Source organism: Pelobates fuscus, chromosome 3, assembly GCF_036172605.1.
Source record: "Pelobates fuscus isolate aPelFus1 chromosome 3, aPelFus1.pri, whole genome shotgun sequence".
Classification (NCBI taxonomy): Eukaryota; Metazoa; Chordata; class Amphibia; order Anura; family Pelobatidae; genus Pelobates; species Pelobates fuscus.
Window position 1 is genome coordinate 216,664,974 of NC_086319.1, and position 21,262 is coordinate 216,686,235.

Below are 21,262 nucleotides of genomic sequence, written 5' to 3' on the forward strand. Positions count from 1 at the left end.
AAGGAAAAAGGGGGGAGGGGAACGGAAGGGAGGCTGAGTAAAATAACTTCCCTATAGTGCCTTCATGGGCACCCATTACCCCAAAACAGATATTCTTGTCCTGCCTTGTTGAGCCATTCATCCTCCCCACAACACTGAAGTTGAATCTGTTTGGTGAACCTTACCACTATGATGTTGAACTGATTAAAACACACAATTGTGTTTAATGGTATCAGAATTCTGTGATCAATCTATTACTGTTGGAAAATATAGTATAGAGCAGGGATAGGCAACCTTCGGCACTCCAGATGTTGTGGACTACATCCCCCATAATGCTCTTACATCCATAATGCTGGCAAAGCATCATGGGAGGTGGAGTCCAAGACATCTGGAGTGCCGAAGCATACCTATGCCTGGTATAGAGAAATAACAAACCAAAATGGCTGGCCGTAACCTGTAATCAAATAGGATGGAGGGATAGGGGGAAGGGGAATAGGAAGGGAGTCAGAGTAGATTACTTGCCCTATTGTGCCTTCGTTGGCACCCCTTACCCCAAAAGCATTTTGTCCTGCTTGGAAAGTGCTTGTCCCTCCACCAAATACTGAAATAAAATCGATAAGATTCAGTCTTAGCGCTATAAGTGGAAAAAGAAAATCTCCCACAGCGACTAGGATCAGTTGTTGCAGTGCCTGGGTGGTCAAAACGACAACAAATCAAGAATGCCTGGTAGCAATTAAATAGTGAAATTCTAGTGGGAGCAACAAAGCCCTTGATGCGTGTTTCGCTAGTTCAGCTCATCCTCCCCTCTGATGAGCTGAAGCATCTAATTATCTAGAATTTCACTATTGAATACAGGACAGGAAAGTCAGGGCAGGCAAGGCAGGGCAGGCCTCTGGATACAGGACAGGCAGTTCAGGAACACATGGGAACAGCCATCTAGCACAGGAATTTTGTATAAAAAGACCAGACCACCAACAAACATTAATAAACTGTCAAACAAGAAAGGGTGAGGCTCAACTAAATAGGGAGACGTTACTTAGAAAGTAAGGCCAGCTGGAAACAGAAACATCTCAGTCTGGGTGCAGCAGCCTGGAATAGCACCACAGACAGGTAGTGACACTTTGAGTTATTGCACCAGACTGAGAATAAACCGAATCGTAAAAACTTTACAGAACAGGCAGTGTAGACCCACGCATATCATCCTACACAAAAAACTGTACTCTTGTCTACAAAGCCCCACCTGGCATGGGTGGTGATGGGCGGGGGGGGGGGGGTGGGGGGGGGGGTGGGGGGGGGGAGGGAGGTTGGGTACATGAATGACAAGGCCACTTCCTTGGTGCCTGTAAAGTGGAGTTGTTTGCATGCTGGACCACACAACATGAATCATTTTAAGAATTCATACAGTACCATCCGTGGGCTCCAAACCTGATGTAAACTTTACGTAACTTGACTGATTAAGTGTGTGAATGAACATTTTCTTGCGTTTAGTGAGTTCCTTGACAAAAAACTTCATGATGTTAAGCTCCTTCTAGATTCTGTTGATTTTAATTGTCAAATGTGAATGCAGTTCTTATTTACAGAGGAATTGTCTCTTTTCATTGCTTTTATAATGAAATATAGTTGTAATCAAAATTATTCAACCCCCATTAATAATCAGGTTTATTTTCAAAAGTTACAGACTTTCAGCTGTTTGCAATGAACAAATCAAACAAAAGCAATTGAAATAGCTCAACACGACAAATACTTCAAGTGGTTTCCCTAAATTCAACTGAAAATGCAACTTTGCATGAGAATGTCCAGCATCTTCAAAATCCCCATAGTTAAGCATTGATTTAATGTTTTCCTATGGGGAAGGCTAATGTGTGTGGGGCACTTTCTGCTCATGTGCATTGTTTTCTCTTTATTGCCAACCTCGGAGTAGATGGAGCTAGTGCCCCAGGAAAAAGGTAAGTGCTAGAAAAAAATATGTTTAGTTTTTTTTGTAATATCTATGAAACAATTTTAAAGAAGTACTAAAAACAATCAGTGCAGTGTTCCTTTAAGCAGTGTTTCTTAAAAAGCATAAATTATAAAAAATACAATTAAATGTTTCACGTGCAGCTGTAATTTATATTTCTTTATTAAACATTTCAATATAGGACTTTTTTGAAAGAAAGAAACTCAAATCCAAACTGAAGTTGTTACAACCAACACAGGCACACTCTTCTATAAGTTCAGATCTTCTTAATCTACATGTTGTTAATCAAATATGCAGCAAAAAAGAAAGAACCAGTAAGTTTTTTGTTACAGATAATTTCTATTAACTTTTTGGTATTCTATAATATGCATAAACCCCATGTATGTGACATAACTAGATTTGAAACCGTAGATACCAAAAGCCTATTAATTTAACAGAGCTCTCTTGGCCTTTTACTGCTGATTGATCAAATGCACCCACTTTTTCTAAAACAGCATTAATACAGAAAGGAAGACAAATTAGCTCCTGCGGGACTCCAGTGCTAAACCGTTTAAAAATGAAAGGTGAGAATGTGCTGGGGATATGAATTGGTTTCAGAATTTTAAGTCTTCTTCTTTCTTTTGTTCAAGAAACACTCCAAGTACGATACAATATTTCAATTAACATTAAAAGTGATTGACATTAAAATATTGATTACCAGGGCGGTGCCTGACTTTCTCGCTGACTGGTTGCATGAAGGAGCAGCTCCTGAAGTTTTCTCACTTTTAAAGCGGCACTGTCATGCCGAATTTACCTTTCTTTAATCGATTCCTCTTCTCTTCCTCTCTCAGGCTCTATTCTTCATTTCTTAGTGTCTGCTCTAGTTTTCTTTAAAACATAAGACAAAGTAGGGACTATTTGTCTTATGGAAGTTTCCTACGCCTAACCATCTCTGACCAGTGGAGGAGCAAAGTGTGCTTCATTTCTGGTGGTCAGAGCGATTTTCCCACAATTCTCATCTTTCCTCCGTGTTCCCGCGAAGCCTTCTTTCATTTTTCCTGAATGTCCTGTCATTTTAGACAGAACGCTAGCGAAACTACCAAATTGCGTCCTAACAGAATGAGAGCAGTTTCTCCATTCGTGTTAGGACGCAATTCGAGACTTTGTTTGGATCAGAATTTCATTTGAATGAATGAAACTCCGATCCTATTCGTGCCGCAGCTGCATCTTGCAGCCGCTTAGTAGATAACTCCCTAATTACCACAGTATTAGAGAGCTATCTACCAAAATGCTGAAAGATCTAAATTGGTCTTTCAGCCAAATTTACTAATACTAAGTAAAGATTACTTAGTATTAGTAAATGCTGCCCCTACTCGCTATACTGCTCACTGTTAAAAATAACAACAAACCCCAGTATCCCCCCTCGCAAGCCCCGACCCGTGCCGCGCGACTGGGGGCTATTAAACTGAAGAGGAACCAAGTGTCCACCTCTCGGCTCCCACCCCTGAGCGGCGGGTAGAGGACCTAAACGAGAATGTGGGGGGGGTACCTATTGTCCTCCCCCCCGGCCCCCACCTCTGAGTGGCGGGTGGGGGTCCTAAATGAGAATGAGGGGGGGGGGACCTATTGTCCTCCCCCCCTGAGCAGCAGGTGGGGGCCCTAAATAACAATAAGCAACGCAAAAGAAGGAGACCCTTCAACAAATGTGAAAATACAAAGAAATGGGGTAGGGCTGCGCCAGTGACAAATAATAAATAAATAAATAAAATAGCATAAAATAATACAAAAGAGTCTCAGTAGAGTGACAGTGCTTGATGGGATATAGATGAGTAGACTTTTTAGTAGAAGTGGGTGTGTCCCAGTGTCTCAGGGTATTCGCATAAATGAAAAACAAGGAGACAGGGGCAGCCAGTAGTGCAATACGTATAAAATCCAGAGGGTAAAATAATAGTAGAAGGTAAAGAACTCACATTTAAAAGAGCTATGGCCAGCTCTGGTGTGAAGGGCGTACAGCGATACAATCCTCTCTTATGCGATATGTGAAGGGAGTGCTTCTGTCAACACTTTCTGGTCATCCAAGGCTCCAAATAGGGATAAAAAGAGGTGATAATAGTGCTCTAAATTGGATAAGGGTAAGTAAGAGTAACTAAAATAATACTAGTGTAGAGCAGAAAACACTGCTCTATTAATAAAGCGTTGGTGCTATGATCCCCACCTTGGATTTCTTTAAGTGCAGGAGCAACAGTAAAAAGCCAGAAAAGTAAAAGTAGTAAAAGTGCATAAAAATACAATAGAAAGAGGGGGGCGGGGCCTGACCATCATGGCGGTCGGACGAAATCTGTGAGAGCTCCTCCACAATCCGGCGTAATCTGTCTAAAAAGCCTCCGAGGGCACTCTCATCCAGCTCTCACCGGGACTTACCCGTCATGTGCTGTCACCAGAGAGCCTAGGGTTGGACCTGGGACGAGCCGACGGCCAGCTACACCCGAGACACTAAGGGAGGCCTAGCGGAATCATTGGGCGGGAGAGGCGGCCGCTCTCCTTCCCGGTGCGGCTGGGCACGACCTCGGTGCAGAGACCTCCAAGTGCCCTCTGGACCGGGGGGGTCATCCCGGTTCCCACTTCACCAGCAGACTTACCTGCCTCGCTGCCTCATCGCTGTGTAACGGTCCAGCCACGTGGAACCAACCAAGATGGCGGACACACACTTAAACCAGGGACGAATCCCGAACCCGACCCTGCAGGCCTCTTCAGCGGGCTCTGATCAGAGGCTGGAGGAAATCTTTGCGCGCTTCTGGGCTAAGCTGGAAGCTAAACTTGGTGCCTCTCCACAATTGACCCCAACAAATGAGCAAAGAGAAAAGCATGGAGAGGTGAGGCCGGCCCTGGGCACAGCAACCCTACCAGCACCTACCAACACTCGACCTAGCCCACCCAGACAGCGGGCCCCAAGAGGTTGTAAGCCAAGGCGTCGACCACACAAGAAGACCACCAAAGTTCCCTACTATCCCCTTAACGATATGGACCGGGCTAAATACACACCTAAAGTTCGTGAGATGAAGGCGCCGGCCAGCATGCATGCCTGGGTTGGAGACTCCGACCTCCCTTGCTCCCGTTACACTGGCTCACAGGCGAGATGCGACTACCCCGCAAAGTCTCTCCTCAGACACCACTCACGGGACACTCTCCTACCACCAGCCAACGACGGCTCCAGACTACAGCCCGGACCAGGTACACCACAGCTAAACAGCGCACGCATATACGAGACACAACACCGACGGCAGATATATAAGACGGCGAAAGGGAGCTCACACTCTTCTTGGCAGTCTGGACATTACTTATCCGGCATAGGCTGAACTAACAGCACACTGCTACCTGTCAGCCCCAAGGACTCATTCTCAACCAGGGGTATTTTGTTTCTGTTCTTGTGTCCTTTTTCTTGTGTCTTTGCTTATGTTTATTTTTATTATGTTCTATGGGCAAAACGGAGCTACTTCTAAGTAAGAAGCTTGCGACCGGGACCCGGTGGCACAAAAGCAGTATTGTTTAGCATAACAACAAGCATGTCTTTATTAGCTGTTAGTTATATGCACTCCCTCATGCTTTACTTACTGTATTACTTTAAAATTATTAGCAACATGCCTATGTATACGCAAAGCTCAGCCACTTTCCTTTGGCAGTAGCTCCAGACATCTACTAGTTAGCCTGTAATTCAAGCATTCTATAAAATCTAAAAAATGTGCGATATATACGAATGCCATAACTCTGTTTTCTATGACTTGTTATCACTCTGTGTACAGAGGCTGTTGTGGCTTACTGAACACTATGTTATTTCTTGCACTCTATAAATAAAGAATTCAAAAATACAATAGAAAGAAAATTGGCACAGTAAGTAACCAAAAACTTTTAATTGATCTTATCCCTTAAGGACACATGACGGAACTATTCCGTCATGATTCCTTTTTATTTCAGAAGTTGTGTCCTTAAGGGGTTAAAATACACACTATAAAATGCCCACTACGCGTTTCACCAATAAGGCTTTCTCAAATGGTGGCAAAACCCTTGTTGGCAATCACAGAGGTCAGACGTTTCTTGTAGTTGGCCACCAGGTTTGCACAGGAATTTTGACCAACTCCTCTTTGCAGATCCTCTCCAAGTCATTAAGGTTTCGAGGCTGATGTTTGGCAACTCGAACCTTCAGCTCCCTCCACATATTTTCTATGGGATTAAGGTCTGGAGACTGGCTAGGCCACTCCAGGACCTTAATGTGCTTCTTCTTGAGCCACTCCTTTGTTGCCCTGGCTGTTTGTTTTGGGTCATTGTCATGCTGGGATACCCATCCACAACCCATTTTCAATGCACTGGCTGAGGGAAGGAGGTTCTCACCCAAGATTTGACGGTATATGGCCCCGTCCATCGTCCCTTTGATGCGGTGCAGTTGTCCTGTCCCCTTAGCAGAAAAACACCCCCTGACAGTTATTTTGTGTTTCTTCCATTTGTGAGTAATTGAACCAACTGTTGTCACCTTCTCACCAAGCTGCTTGGCGATGGTCTTGTAGCCCATTTCAGCTTAGTGTAGATCTACAATCTTGTTCCTGACATCCTTGGACAGCTCTTTGGTCTTGGCCATGGTGGAGATTGATTGATTGATTGCTTCTGTGGACAGGTGTCTTTTATACAGGTAACAAGCTGAGATTAGGGTCACTCCCTTTAAGAGAGTGCTCCTAATCTTAGCTAGTTACTTGTATAAAAGACATCTGGGAGCCAGAAATCTTGCTGACTGATAGGGGATCAAATACTTATTTCACTCATTGACATGTAAATCAATGTGTAACTTTTTTGACATGCGTTTTTCTATATTTTTTGTTTTATTATTCTGTCTCTAACTGAAAGCTACCATTAAAATTATATACTGATCATGTCTTTGTCAGTGGACAAACCTTCAAAATCAGCAGGGGATCAAATGCTTATTTCCATCACTGTATGTCACTATTGTACACACAATGTATGTACCGTTTATGCCTAAATAAAAAAAGTGGTTGACAAAAATATATTTTGTTTATGTTTATGCAGCCATAGTCACACCTCCTGTGGTTGTGACTGACACAGCCTGCATGAAAGCAAAATGTTTTAAAGGAACACTTTAGTCACCAGAACAACAACTGCTTATTGTGTTTGTTCTGGTTAGTAAATCAGTCCCTTCAGGCTTTTTGCAGTAAACACTGGATTTTCAGAGAAAAGGCAGTGTTTACATTACATTCTAGGAATACCTTCACTGGCCACTCCTCAGGTGGCTACCAGATGTGCTTCCTGGGGTAGTGCTGCACACTGAAATTCATTGTTTCCATCCTCTGCATGGAGACACTGAACTTTCCTCATAGAGTTGCATTAATTCAATATGTATTTCTACGAGGAGATTCGTATTGGCCAGGGCTGTGTTTGGCTTGAGCTGGCAAAGCCCCTGATCTGCCTGGACGCTCTCAGCCAACACAATGCTTTCCTGTGGGAAAGCATTGTGATTGGCTCAAATCGCCACTTCTGAGGTTGTCAGCCAAGGAGACAGACCAGGGGCAGAGTCAGCAGCAGCAGCAGACTGGAATAAAGGTAAGGATTTATTATATTTAGGGGGGCTAGGTGGTGGTTTTAACACTATAGGGTCAGGAATACATGTTTGTGTTCCTGACCCTATAATGTTCCTTTAATTCTTCAGATACTTTCAGTTACTTTATATCTCCTACTCTGTAAATTAAACTTTAATCACACACACAAGGCTCCTACAAGGTCTAGCAAGCTATTAACAGAGCAGGAGAAATTCTAAATTAAACAGAAATTCCAATAAAGGAAGTGTAAGAATTAGATGGCTCTATACAAGAAGTGTTTAGAAAGGCTTTGTAAGTCACATGCAAGGAGGTGTGACTAGGGTTGTGTAAACAATGTGATTTAACACCAAAATATCAGAGAATTGAACAGTGAGGCTGCAGGGGCATGCTGTATACATCAAAACTGCTTTCTTAAGCTAAAATTGCTTTGGTGACTATCGTATTTCTTTAATCGAAGTCTTAGCAATACGTTTAGAAACACCCCTTTACCTGATGTCAGCAAAGTTATTCCCTTCCTGGCCCTAATCCTAATCTAAACCTTAATCCTAAAATTAGTTCTAAACATTCTTATCATAAGCCTAATCTTAACCCCTTATCTAATCCTAATGGTTTCCCTCTGCTAATTTAACACTGCTCACACTACTTTTCTTTCTATACATATTTAAATCACCATTTAAACGCTGCATGCTGCGCTGATTTTTAGAGGTGTATGCAGTTCATCTGTCAGACTGAGATCACTAAAAATGTCCCCAGTTGACAGAGGGGAGCCCCAGGTATCAATCGATAACCCGGTATCGCTCATCGGATTTAACCCTGCTCACACTACATTGTTGTCTCTAAGTGTTTAAATATCTATTTAAAGTGCTGCATGTTGTTTTGACTTTCAGCATTCCATGCAGTTTATCATTAAGCCACTAAAATGGTCCCTGCAGACAGAGAGAAACCTCATGTATTAATCCTGCTCACACAACATTGTAGCAATTGGGATTTAAAACCCCATTTAAATGCATGTATGCAGTGCTCACTTTGATCATTGCAAACAGAGCATTGATCAGTCTGGGGCCTTTAATTCTTGCTTCAGCTGACAGAGGAGGCCCCCAGATATATAATGATATCTTGGGTTCCCATATACCAGCAGGGAAATGGTCCCTGCTTGCAGGGGCGGACTGACCGGTCGGGCACTTCGGACATGGTCCGAGGGCCCGGCCGGGAGGGGGGCCCGCCATCAGGGGGCCCGCCCGCCCCTTTAAATGCTGCAGCCGCCTGAGCGCTCTCTTAAGAGCGCTCAGGCGGCTGCAGCTTCTCACCTCCCCTCCTTTGTAGCGCTCGCCGGTCCGCGGTGCCCGGCCGGAGTGATAGGAAGGTGCACACTGAGTGTGCACCTTCCTGTCAGTCCGTCCGGGTACAGGAAACAGAAACTCCTGTTCCGCGCGGAACAGGAGTTTCTGTTTCCTGTACCCGGCCGGACTGACAGGAAGGTGCACACTCAGTGTGCACCTTCCTATCACTCCGGCCGGGCACCGGACCGGACAGCAGCTCGGCCAAGCTACAGAGGAGGGGGTGGGTAAGAACAGAGAGCGAGGGGGGGGGGAATGAACAGAGGGGGTGGGGGGGGAATGAACGGAGGGGGAGGGAAATGAACAGAGAGGGGGGTGAACAGAGAGGGGGGTGAACAGAGAGGGGGGTGGGGGGGATGAACAGAGAGGGGGGGTGGGGGGGATGAACAGAGAGGGGGGTGGGGGAATGAACAGAGAGGGGGGAATGAACAGAGAGGGGGGGATGAACGGGGGGAATGCACGGGGGGAATGAACAGGGAGGGGGGGAATGAACAGGGAGGGGGGAATAAACAGGGGGGTGAACAGGGAGGGGGGATGAACAGAGAGGGAGGGGGGATGAACAGGGGGGGATAACAGGGAGGGGGGATGAACAGAGAGGGAGGGGGGAAATGAACAGAGAGGGGGAGAAATGAACAGAGAGGGAGGGGAGGGGGGTAAGAAGAAAGAGGGAGGGGGTGGGTAAGAAGAAAGAGGGAGGGGGGGTAAGAAGAGGGAGGGGGGATAAGAAGAGAGAGGGAGGGGGGGTAAGAAGAGAGAGGGAGGGGGGTAAGAAGAGAGAGGGAGGGGGGTAAGAAGAGAGAGGGAGGGGGGTAAGAAGAGAGAGGGAGGGGGTAAGAAGAGAGAGGGGGTAAGAAGAGAGAGGGAGGGGGGTAAGAGGAGAGAGGGAGGGGGTAAGAAGAGAGAGGGGGTAAGAAGAGAGGGGGAGGGGGGTAAGAAGAATGGGGGTAAGAAGAGAGAGGGGGGGGTTAGGAGAAGAGAGGGAGGGGGTAAGAAGAGAGAGAAGGGGGGTAAGAAGAGAGGGAGGGGGTAAGAAGAGGGGGGAGGGGAGTAAGAAGAGGGGGGAGTAAGAAGGGGGGGTAAGAAGAGAGTGAGGGGGGAGTAAGAAGAGGGGGAGGGGGAGAGTAAGAGGAGGGCAATTGCCCCCTCCCCTGTCCGCAGGCACCGTGCGGGCAGCCGGCAGGGGAGGGAGGAAGAGAGGACCCGGGAGCTCAGCCTGCAGCTCCTCTGGGTCCTTCTTGCACGAGCACAGATCGTTGCCGCGGTTACCACGGCAACGTTACGGCTCTTGCGAGAGTAAACTCTAGCCCTGGAGCTACGGGCTAGAGTTCACTCTCAACACTGTGACCACCAGGGATTCCTGGTGGTCGCAGTGGTGAGAGTGAACTCTAGCCCCATAAACACACTGCCCCGACACACCATACACATTCACACACTGCCCACCATACACCCACACACACCATACACATTTACACACATTGCCACACACACACATACACTGCCCACCCATACACACACAGCCCCCCATACTAACATTGCCACACACATACACAGCCCCCTCATACACACATTGCCCCACACACCCTACACATTCACACACTACACCCCCTCACACACACTGAACCTTTCACACACACACTGCACCCCTTACACATTGCACCACTGCTCCTATACCCTACTACAGCCTCATATCCCAGCAGACCCCAGGTAAGTTGTCAAACTGTTCTTAAACGGTTTGACTACTTACTCTGAAAGGGGGGTCCGGCCCTCCTGGCACCATAACGACTACACAGAGCAGTAGTGGTTATTGTGCATGGATTATTTCTACAAGTGCCCCAGTAGCCAGCAAGCCAGCCAGCCCACAGGCCGGCCAGCCAGCCAGCCAGCCAGCCCACAGGCCACCAGTTAGGCTTACAGCCAGCAAGCCCGCAACCTGCCAACCGCAGCCAGCAAGCCACAGCCAGCAAGCCAACAGCCTGCCAGGCGCAGCCAGCAAGCCAACAGCCTGCCAGCCACAGCCTGCCAGCCACAGCCAGCAAGCCCACAGCCTGCCGGCAGTAGCCAGCAAGCCCACAGCCTGCCGGCAGTAGCCAGCAAGCCCACAGCCTGCCGGCAGTAGCCAGCAAGCCCACAGCCTGCCAGCAAGCCCACAGCCTGCCAGCAAGCCCACAGCCTGCCAGCGAACCCACAGACTGCCAGCCAGCAACAGTAATTAAGGTAAGAGGAGCTAACTTGGCCTAGGTATCAGCAAGCTATGTTGTGTTGCTATATTGTGAATAGGAACCAGAGTGTTGGAGAGACCCCCCTCCAGGCCCCATTAGACTCCATTGTAGTCTATAATGGGACCTGGAGGAAATTCTTTCTAACACACTCTCTAAAGGACACTGAGATAGCCTCTGCTAGAAAGACCCCCCTCCATGGCCCATTAGCCCTCAATTGTAGTCTCTACTGGGGCCTCGAAGGGATTATTGCACTTTTGTTCCTTGTGTCTAAAGATTGTGTAGGGTGTGGCTGGAGGCGGTGCATGGAGGCGGGACATGGGTGGCGCTTGCTGCGGAGTATGGGTGGGGCCTGTAAGGGGGCCCTTGATTTATTTTGCCCGGGGGCCCTGAGGGTTCTCAGTCCGCCCCTGCCTGCTTGTTAATACCACATCGAGTTGTTTATTCTATAGTGGCTGGAGCAACAATAATCTCACCCTAGCTCAGTTTGTTAAGAGAGAAAATTTGTGGAATAACATTAAATGAAGAAACATGTTTATATGTTAGTATGGTAGTATTTATTGTCTTACAGCATCCGTCACTCTCAGCATATGATTAAGTCATATGCAATAGTTTGATGTAATAATGTGGAAGCATGAATTTCTGCCTTGTCATAGCAGTTTAGACCAGAAGGACTGTATTTCTCTAACTCAGCAAGTAAAAATATGAAACTTGATTTTGACAGCTTCCAGGTACTGCTGGCACCATATTCACTAAAGCGTGCTTGAAGTGTCCTTTTAAAGGAACACTATAGTCACCTAAATTACTTTAGCTAAATAAAGCAGTTTTAGTGTATAGATCATTCCCCTGCAATTTCACTGCTCAATTCACTGACATTTAGGAGTTAAATCACTTTGTTTCTGTTTATGTAGCCCTAGCCACACCTCCCCTGGCTATGATTGACAGAGCCTGCATGAAAAAGAAAAACTGGTTTCACTTTCAAACAGATGTAATTTACCTTAAATAATTGTATCTCAATCTTTAAATTGAACTTTAATCACATACAAGAGGCTCTTGCAGGGTCTAGGAAGCTATTAGCATAGCAGGGGATAAGAAAATCTTAATAAAACAGAACTTGCAATAAAGAAAGCCTAAATAGGGCTCTCTTTACAGGAAGTGTTTATGGAAGGCTGTGCAAGTCACATGCAGGGAGGCGTTACTAGGGTTCATAAACAAAGGGATTTAACTCCTAAATGGCAGAGGATTGAGCAGCGAGGCTGCAGCGGCATGTTCTAAACACCAAAACTGCTTTATTAAGCTAAAGTTGCTCAGGTGACTATAGTGTCCCTTTAAGATTAATTTGTAGGACAGTGCCTGTATTTTGCAGTTTTATTTATAATTCACTGCAGTTTGCTGTTTTTTTAGGTACATCAAATAATTTACATTTGCCTTTTTCATCCTTACTCATTTTTTTCATTTTTTTTAAGACAGGGTATTACATATTAGTGTCATGAACGCAGCTAATGAAAGAAATAATGCAGAATTACCAATGTCTCCCATTACTTCCAAATCAAAAATATGTCTTTCAGACTCAGAAATAAAGTAAGTATTATTCAGAAAAAAAAACAAATTGAAAAAGTATAGTTGATATTACCATATTTACCCTCCCAGGTTTAGTAGTTTCGGTCAGTGTCATTGTGCAGTTTCTCTGTGGGTTCTTCCACATTGAGTAGAAGAGCGAGGAGAAGCATCCTGAGAGCTTACTCTGAAGTGTAGTGCCGACTAAGCAGCTACATTGGTGCCTATTCATAAGATTTGGCCTGTAGGTACATCGTTGCTGGTTATGTGTTTCTTGGTAGCCCTGAAGTGGGTAGTTATCCAGTTTATGTGAGTATTTGTTACCTTGTTCAACTCCTGATTACCAAACTGGATTTGTATTTGGACATGTACCCTTTAAGTGCAGTGTACTATTTAGTAATAGCTTTTACTTGCATGCCAGTCGAGTCTTTAGTCTGCATGCACCTCCTTCCTATACAGCTGCTGCTCCACTCACTCCTCATTGCATCTTAGCAGCCATGGCCAGCTTTGCCTGCATCTCCTGCTTTCCCTGCACTGTTTCTGTATTTTCTGCAGTCCTCACAGTGCTGTTAACCTCTAAATGCCAGCCTACCAATTTGCCTGCCATATGTTGCCATAAGGGATACTCATAAAGCTATCGCTAAGCTCCCCTAATTCTGTCTTCTGTGGCACACTATGCATGTTTGGGGTTATTATGTGCATGATTTTTAAATAAGATGTCTGCTATTTTCCAATATGCTCCTAGTAGCAGTTCTACAAGTTCCCACTCTGGCACTTCATCCCTAATGGATACCCAGCCACAGCTGTGTCTCTGACCCCCAAAGATTTCAAAAACATATCTGTCTTTGTGGAGTGTGCCATTGGTTAACTGACCTCTCCAGTGTGTCATGTTTAAGCAGGGCCGGCCTTAGGCCTTTGGGCGCCCAGTGTGAAAAATCTTCACAGCGCCCCCCCCTTCCCGCCCCCTCTTCCCCCCCTTCCCACACACCCTGTCACACACACACATGCAGACAGCCACACGCAGACCGCCACACACACACAGACATAGAAACATGGAATGTGACGGCAGATAAGAACCATTCTGCCCATCTAGCCTGCTCTGACAGTCACATATAGGCAGTCACACACACAGAGGCAGATAGCCACACACACAGCCACACACAAACACACAGGCAGACAGCCACACACAAACACAGAGGCAGACAGCCACACACAAACACAGAGGCAGACATCCACACACAAACACACAGGCAGACATCCACACACAAACACACAGGCAGACAGCCACACACAGGCAGACAGCCACACACAAACACACAGGCAGACAGCCACACACAAACACAGAGGCAGACAGCCACACACAAACACAGAGGCAGACATCCACACACAAACACACAGGCAGACATCCACACACAAACACACAGGCAGACATCCACACACAAACACACAGGCAGACAGCCACACACAGGCAGACAGCCACACACAAATACACACGCAGGAAGCCACACACACAGGCAGACATAGAAACATAGAATGTGACGGCAGATAAGAACCATTCGGCCCATCTAGTCTGCCCAGACAGTCACACATAGGCAGTCACACACACACACATACGCAGTCGCATGCACACACAGGGAGACACACACACACACAGGCAGATAGTCAGACACACAGACACACAGACAGTCACACACACGCACAGGCAGACAATCATACACAAAGGCAGACAGTCACACACACAGGCAGGCAGTCAAACACACAGACCTCTGTTACCTCTGTTCCTTGTGGAGGCAGAAAGGCAGTGCAGCTCCTGTATTCTGGTTGTTGGTAAGGAGTCCCTGCTTCCCCTGCAGCAGTTACACAGCACTTTTAGCTCCGCCCCCGACGCAAATGTATTTATTTATTTTTTATCCTGGCCGGCCATGTGTTAGCCGTGTCTGCCGCATGGCGCCCCCTGCTGCATGGCGCCCTGTGGGCCCGCACACCTCGCACACCCCTAAGGCCGGCCCTGGCTCTTAGCACCTATCTCATGCCCAGTGCAACACTGTGGTCAGATTCCCCGGGAATATCGACATGAGCCTAAAAGACATTGCCTAATTCCCTACCTTGCTCATGTCAAGTGTAACACTGTGCTCAGATTCCCTGTGACTATCGACACAAACTAAAAAGGCATAGCCAAAGTCCCGCATTAATTTGATGCAAATGGAAAAGACTTACTGTATATACTCAAGTTTCAGCCGAGTTTTTCGGCACATTTTTTGTGCTGAAAAAGCCCCACTCGGCTTATACTCGAGTCAGTGTCTGTATTATGGCAACTTACATTGCCATAATACAGACCAGGACCGCCAGGCTCATTACAAGCCCGGCGGTCCTGTTTGGGGCCGGCAGGAAGTTTACTTACCTTTACAGCAGCTCCGTGCAGCTCCCCTGTTCAGCTCACAGTGTAAGTCTTGCGAGACTTGCGGCCGTCAGAGCGTTGCCACGGGTTACCGTGGCAAGGCTCCACGTGGCACGCAGGCCGCAAGACTTACACTGTCAGCTGAACAGGGGAGCTGACAGGAGCTGACCGGAGCTGACAGGAGCTGCTGTAAAGGTAAGTAAACGCTTACCACCAGGGATTGCCATAGCCCCCCTCCCTGGCCAGGTATGAAGCAGGGAGGAGGATCAAAACAATTTCATTTTATAATATTAAAATAAATTAATAAATAAAAATAAAATAATAATATTAAAATAAAATAATACATAAAATAAAAAAAAATAAAAATAATAAAAATGCCCTCCCCCCCACCCAGTTAACACACACTACACAAACACACACACACTCTGCATTCACGCAAACACACACTCTGCTTTATATACACACAGAGTGTGTGTGTGTATATAATGCAGAGTGTGTGTGTATATAATGCACATACTCTGCATTATATACACACACACTCATACAAACACACACTCTGCATTATATACACACACACTGCATCCATAAAAACACACACTGCATTATATACACACACACAAATTCTGCATTCATTATATACACACACTACACAAACACACACACACTGCATTCATTATATACACACACTGTAAATAAATATTCAATTAATGTAATTTTATTGGGATCTAATTTTATTTAGAAATTTACCAGTAGCTGCTGCATTTCCCACCCTAGGCTTATACTCGAGTCAAAACGTTTTCCCAGTTTTTTGTGGTAAAATTAGGGGCCTTGGCTTATATTCGGGTCGACTTATACTCGAATATATACGGGGTAAACATATTCCCAATCTTGCAGCAATTGCGCATTATTATCAGTGTGGACCAAAAATACTTGGCCAAATCCCTGCTTAATGACACTTATGTATCAGTATCTATGCGTGGCGAAAGGGCTTAGAAAATTTTTAACCTCACATCAGTCGTACAACAATATGACGCAAGGAATACAGACTTAGAACATATTCCCATCTCAAGTAAATACTGTGTCTATAGTGACAATGCCCACTCTACATATGTAGCCAAAAGTGACACAAGATCAGCATTATTTCGACTTCGCAAATCTGACATTTTAGTCATTCTGGTGTTGTCAGACGCCAGAGCTATTTAAACCTGCTGCACTAGGAAACCTGTGTCTTGTCTAGTAGCATGAGTGCACTCTGCATTTGATTATTCTTGATTTTGACCTTGGCTTGTTTATTGACAATTTTTCTTGTTGATCTATCCCTTAACCCCTTAACGCCGTTACGGCGTTCTATGCCGTCGCGGCTTTAAAGGGCTTTAAAGCCGTTGCGGCGGCATAGAACGCCGTAACGGCTTGCAGCCCCAGGAGCAGAGGTGTACTCACCTCCGCCGCGATCCTCTTCTGGGGGGCTGTCTGAGAGCCCAGGCAGCCCCCCTCCGGCAAATGAGGCCCCCGGGGGCCATGTGATCGCTCTCAAAGAGCGATCACATGGCCCCCTATAGCTGGCTATGGATCTGCCAGCAGGGGGACTGTTTAAAATATTAGACAGTCCCCCTGCTGGTAGGTAGTGTAAAAAAATAAATATTAAAATGTTATAAAATAAATTAAATGCCTTTTTATATATATATAATATGTATATATATTATATATATAATATATATACATATTATATATATGTAACGTCATACGTAATGTATTTTAATATTAATATTAGTATATATATAAATATTAAAATACACTTAGAATGACGTTACATATATATAATATGTATATATATTATATATATAATAGATCTACATATATATATTATATATATATACGCATAATTACAATAATAAATAAATAAAATAATTAAATAAATAAATAAAATATTGAAACAAAATATAAAATAAATTATATATTCATATGTAATTTCATTCTAACTGTATTTTGTTATTAATATATATATATTGGAAACAGAATACACTTAGAATGACATTCTATATATATATCTATCTATATATAAAATACAAATAACCGCAAATATATATAGAGAGATAAATACATATAATTACATAAAAGATTACATTAGTATACACGTAGAATTTATATACCTATAAATGCATATATATTAAAATTCTACGTGTATATTTAAGTAATTTTTTAACATAATTATGTCATTTGATTAATTAAAATTTGATTGACATGCCTGACAACACAGGGAGAAAGTGCAGAGAATTTAATTCGCATGCACTATATTAGACCCTGTAACTCTCCAAGACACCATAAAACCTGTACATAGGGGGTACTGTTTTACTCGGGAGACTTCGCTGAACTCAAATATTAGTGTTTAAAACTGGTAAATTGTATTACAACGATGATATTTTAACCCCTTCAGGACGGAGTCAATAGTACACGTTCTGATCAAAACAAAACGTAAACAAAAACTGGAATTTGCGCTATATGTCTGTTCACCCGTAGTTCTCCTCTTTCATATTATATGCACCCACACTTATTATATATCATTTTGTTCAGGAGAAACAGGGCTTTCATTTTATATCAAATATTTATATATGAAACATAATTTATTATGAATAAAATTTAAAAAACGGTGAGAATTTTTTTTTTTTTTTTTTAATTTGTAGTTCCGCCTCACATTTTAGCTGTATATGTCATAATACTGTTAGGTTTTACTGCAACAAAAAGCACATATTTGTAATCAGCGATGTCTCACGAGTACAACAGTACCCCCTATTAACAGGTTTTATGGTGTTTTGGAAAGTTACAGGGTCAAATATAGAACGTTCCATTTTCAAATTGAAATTTGCCAGATTAGTAATGTTACCTTTGAGACAGTGTGGTAGCCCAGGAATGAGAATTACCCCCATAATGGCATACCATTTGAAAAAGTAGACAACCCAAGGTATTGCAAGTGGGGTATGTTTAGTCTTTTTTTTAGTAGCCACTTAGTCACAAACACTGGCCAAAGTTAGCGTTCATATTTGTTTTTGTGTGAAAAAAGCAAAAAACTAATATTTGGCCAGTGTTTGTGACTAAGTGGCTACTAAAAATGACTGGGCATACCCCATTTGCAATACCTTGGGTTGTCTACTTTTGCAAATGGTATGCCATCATGGGGGTAATTCTTATTCCTGGGCTACCATACGATCTCAAAGGCAACATAACTAATCTGGCAAATTTCAATGTCAAAAAAATGAAATGCAAGCCTTATATGTGACTCTCTAACTTTCCAAAACACCATAAAACCTGTACATGGGGGGTACTGTTATTCTCGGGAGACTTCACTAAACACAAAAATTAGTGTTTTAAAACAGTAAAACATATTACAACAATAATATAGTCCATAAAAGTGCCATTTGTTTGAAAACAATGCAAAAAACTTAACTTTTACTTAAAATATCATTGTTTTAATAAAATTTACCAGTTTTAAACACTATTATTTGAGTTCAGCGAAGTCTCCCGAGTAAAACAGTACCCCCTATGTACAGGTTTTATGGTGTCTTGGAGAGTTACAGGGTCAAATATAGTGCTTGCGAATTAAATTCGCTGCACTTTCTCCCTGTGTTGTCAGGCATGTCAATCAAATTTTAATTAATCAAATGACATAATTATGTTAAAAAATGACTTAAATATATACGTAGAATTTTAATATATATGCATTTATAGGTATTTAAATTCTACGTGCATACTAATGTAATCTTTTATGTAATTATATGTATTTATCTCTATATATATATTTGCGGTTATTTGCATTTTATATATAGATAGATATATATAGAATGTCATTCTAAGTGTATTATGTTACCAATATATATATATTAATAGCAAAATACAGTTAGAATGAAATTACATATGCATATATAATTTATTTTAAATTTTGTTTCAATATTTTATTTATTTATTTTATTATTTTATTTATTTATTATTGTAATTAGACGTATTTATATATAATATATGTGTATATATCTATTATATATATAATATATATACATATTATATATATGTAACGTCATTCTAAGTGTATTTTAATATTAATATATATACTTATATTAGTATTAAAATACACTTTGTATGACGTTACATATATATAATATGTATATATATTATATATATAATATATATACATATTATATATATATATAAATACTTTTAATTTAATTTTACACATGTTTAATAAATTTTTTTTACTCTTCCTACCAGCAGGGGGACTGTCTAATATTTTAGACAGTCCCCCTGCTGGCAGATCCATAGCCAGCTATAGGGGGCCATGTGATCGCTCTTTGAGAGCGATCACATGGCCCCCGGGGGCCTCATTTGCCGGAGGGGGGCTGCCTGGGCTGTCAGGCAGCCCCCCAGAAGAGGATCGCGGCGGAGGTAAGTAGCTGCGATCTTCTGGGGGCTTAAGCCGTTACGGCGTTCTATGCCGCCGCAACGGCTTTAAAGCCCATTAAAGCCGCGACGGCATAGAACGCCGTAACGGCGTTAAGGGGTTAAGTAAAAGTGAAGTTTTTTGCATTTTTTACAAACAAACGGCACTTTTATGGACTATATTATTGTTGTAATATGTTTTACTGTTTTAAAACACTAATATTTGTGTTTAGTGAAATCTCCCGAGAATAACAGTACCCCCCATGTACAGGTTTTATGGTGTTTTGGAAAGTTAGAGAGTCACATATAAGGCTTGCATTTCATTTTTTTGACATTGAAATTTGCCAGATTAGTTATGTTGCCTTTGAGAGCGTATGGTAGCCCAGGAATAAGAATTACCCCCATGATGGCATACCATTTGCAAAAGTAGACAACCCAAGGTATTGCAAATGGGGTATGTCCAGTCATTTTTAGTAGCCACTTAGTCACAAACACTGGCCAAATATTAGTTTTTTGCTTTTTTCACACAAAAACAAATATGAACGCTAACTTTGGCCAGTGTTTGTGACTAAGTGGCTACTAAAAAAAACTAAACATACCCCACGTTCAATACCTTGGGTTGTCTACTTTTTCAAATGGTATGCCATTATGGGGGTAATTCTCATTCCTGGGCTACCACACCGTCTCAAAGGTAACATTACTAATCTGGCAAATTTCAATTTGAAAATGGAACGTTCTATATTTGACCCTGTAACTTTCCAAAACACCATAAAACCTGTTAATGGGGGGTACTGTTGTACTCGTGAGACATCGCTGATTACAAATATGTGCATTTTGTTGCCGTAAAACCTAACAGTATTATGACATTTACAGCTAAAATGTGAGGCGGAACTACAAATGTAAAAAAAAAAATCAAATTTCTCACAGTTTTTTTTAATTTTATTCATAATAAATTGTTTCAAATACAAATATTTTATATGAAATGAAAGCCCTGTTTCTCCTGAACAAAATGATATATAATAAGTGTGGGTGCGTTTAATATGAAAGAGGGGAACTACGGGTGAACAGACATATAGCGCAAATTCCAGTTTTTGTTTACGTTTTGTTTTGATCAGAACGTGTACTATTGACTCCGTCCTGAAGGGGTTAAAATTGGCGTGTATTCTGACCATTCACGCTTTTTTCTCCCTTTCCTAGATTAGCATATTGGGACCCCTACACAACCTGACATTACAGCAAGGCCATGGACCCTGTTAATCTAGGACAGCAATTAACCTAATGTCAGTAGGATATGGATCATAGAATGGACAAATTCTCATAGGCTTTCCAAACTATCCTGGTTAGATCTGTCTGTCTTAGCCTAAGGCTCAGGCAGCTGCAGGTATATTCCAGTCCATTGCTAACTTTGCTGCTTATCTTGCAATTTTCTTTCTGTACACCTTACTCCACTATCCAGATTTAATGGGAATTCTTCTCAGTGTAGAGGTTTCAGTAATCAGATTGGTGTACATTTTGGAATGACTTCCAGGTCCTTTCCCTCTGACAAGGTTGGATTCATTATAAATCTCCAGTCAGACAAAACTATAGCCTGGATCAGTCCCCTGTGGGAGAGTAATGATCTTATTGACTACAACTACCAGGAGTTTCTTCCTGCAATCAGAACAGTGTTTAAACCTCAGTGTGGGGTTCATAAGAATTAAACAGATTACAGGACTACTCTGTAGATGTCATGATTCCCTTTTATTCCAGAAGTTTGGTCCTTAAGGGGTTAAAAAGGAATGTCAGTAAGCCCTGACTCATACCTTTACTTCGGT

At 43.0% G+C, this 21,262-nt stretch overlaps 1 protein-coding gene across 1 annotated transcript in view; it reads left to right on the forward strand.

The window, feature by feature from the left end:
* The window catches only part of REDIC1 (regulator of DNA class I crossover intermediates 1), a 96,470-nt gene that overhangs the window by 51,995 nt on the left and 23,213 nt on the right, over window positions 1–21,262 (forward strand). Inside the window, exon 3 of the mRNA XM_063448080.1 lies at window positions 2,118–2,250. Within this exon, the coding sequence (XP_063304150.1) occupies window positions 2,118–2,250 (133 nt within the window). The remainder of the gene's footprint in view (window positions 1–2,117; window positions 2,251–21,262) is intronic.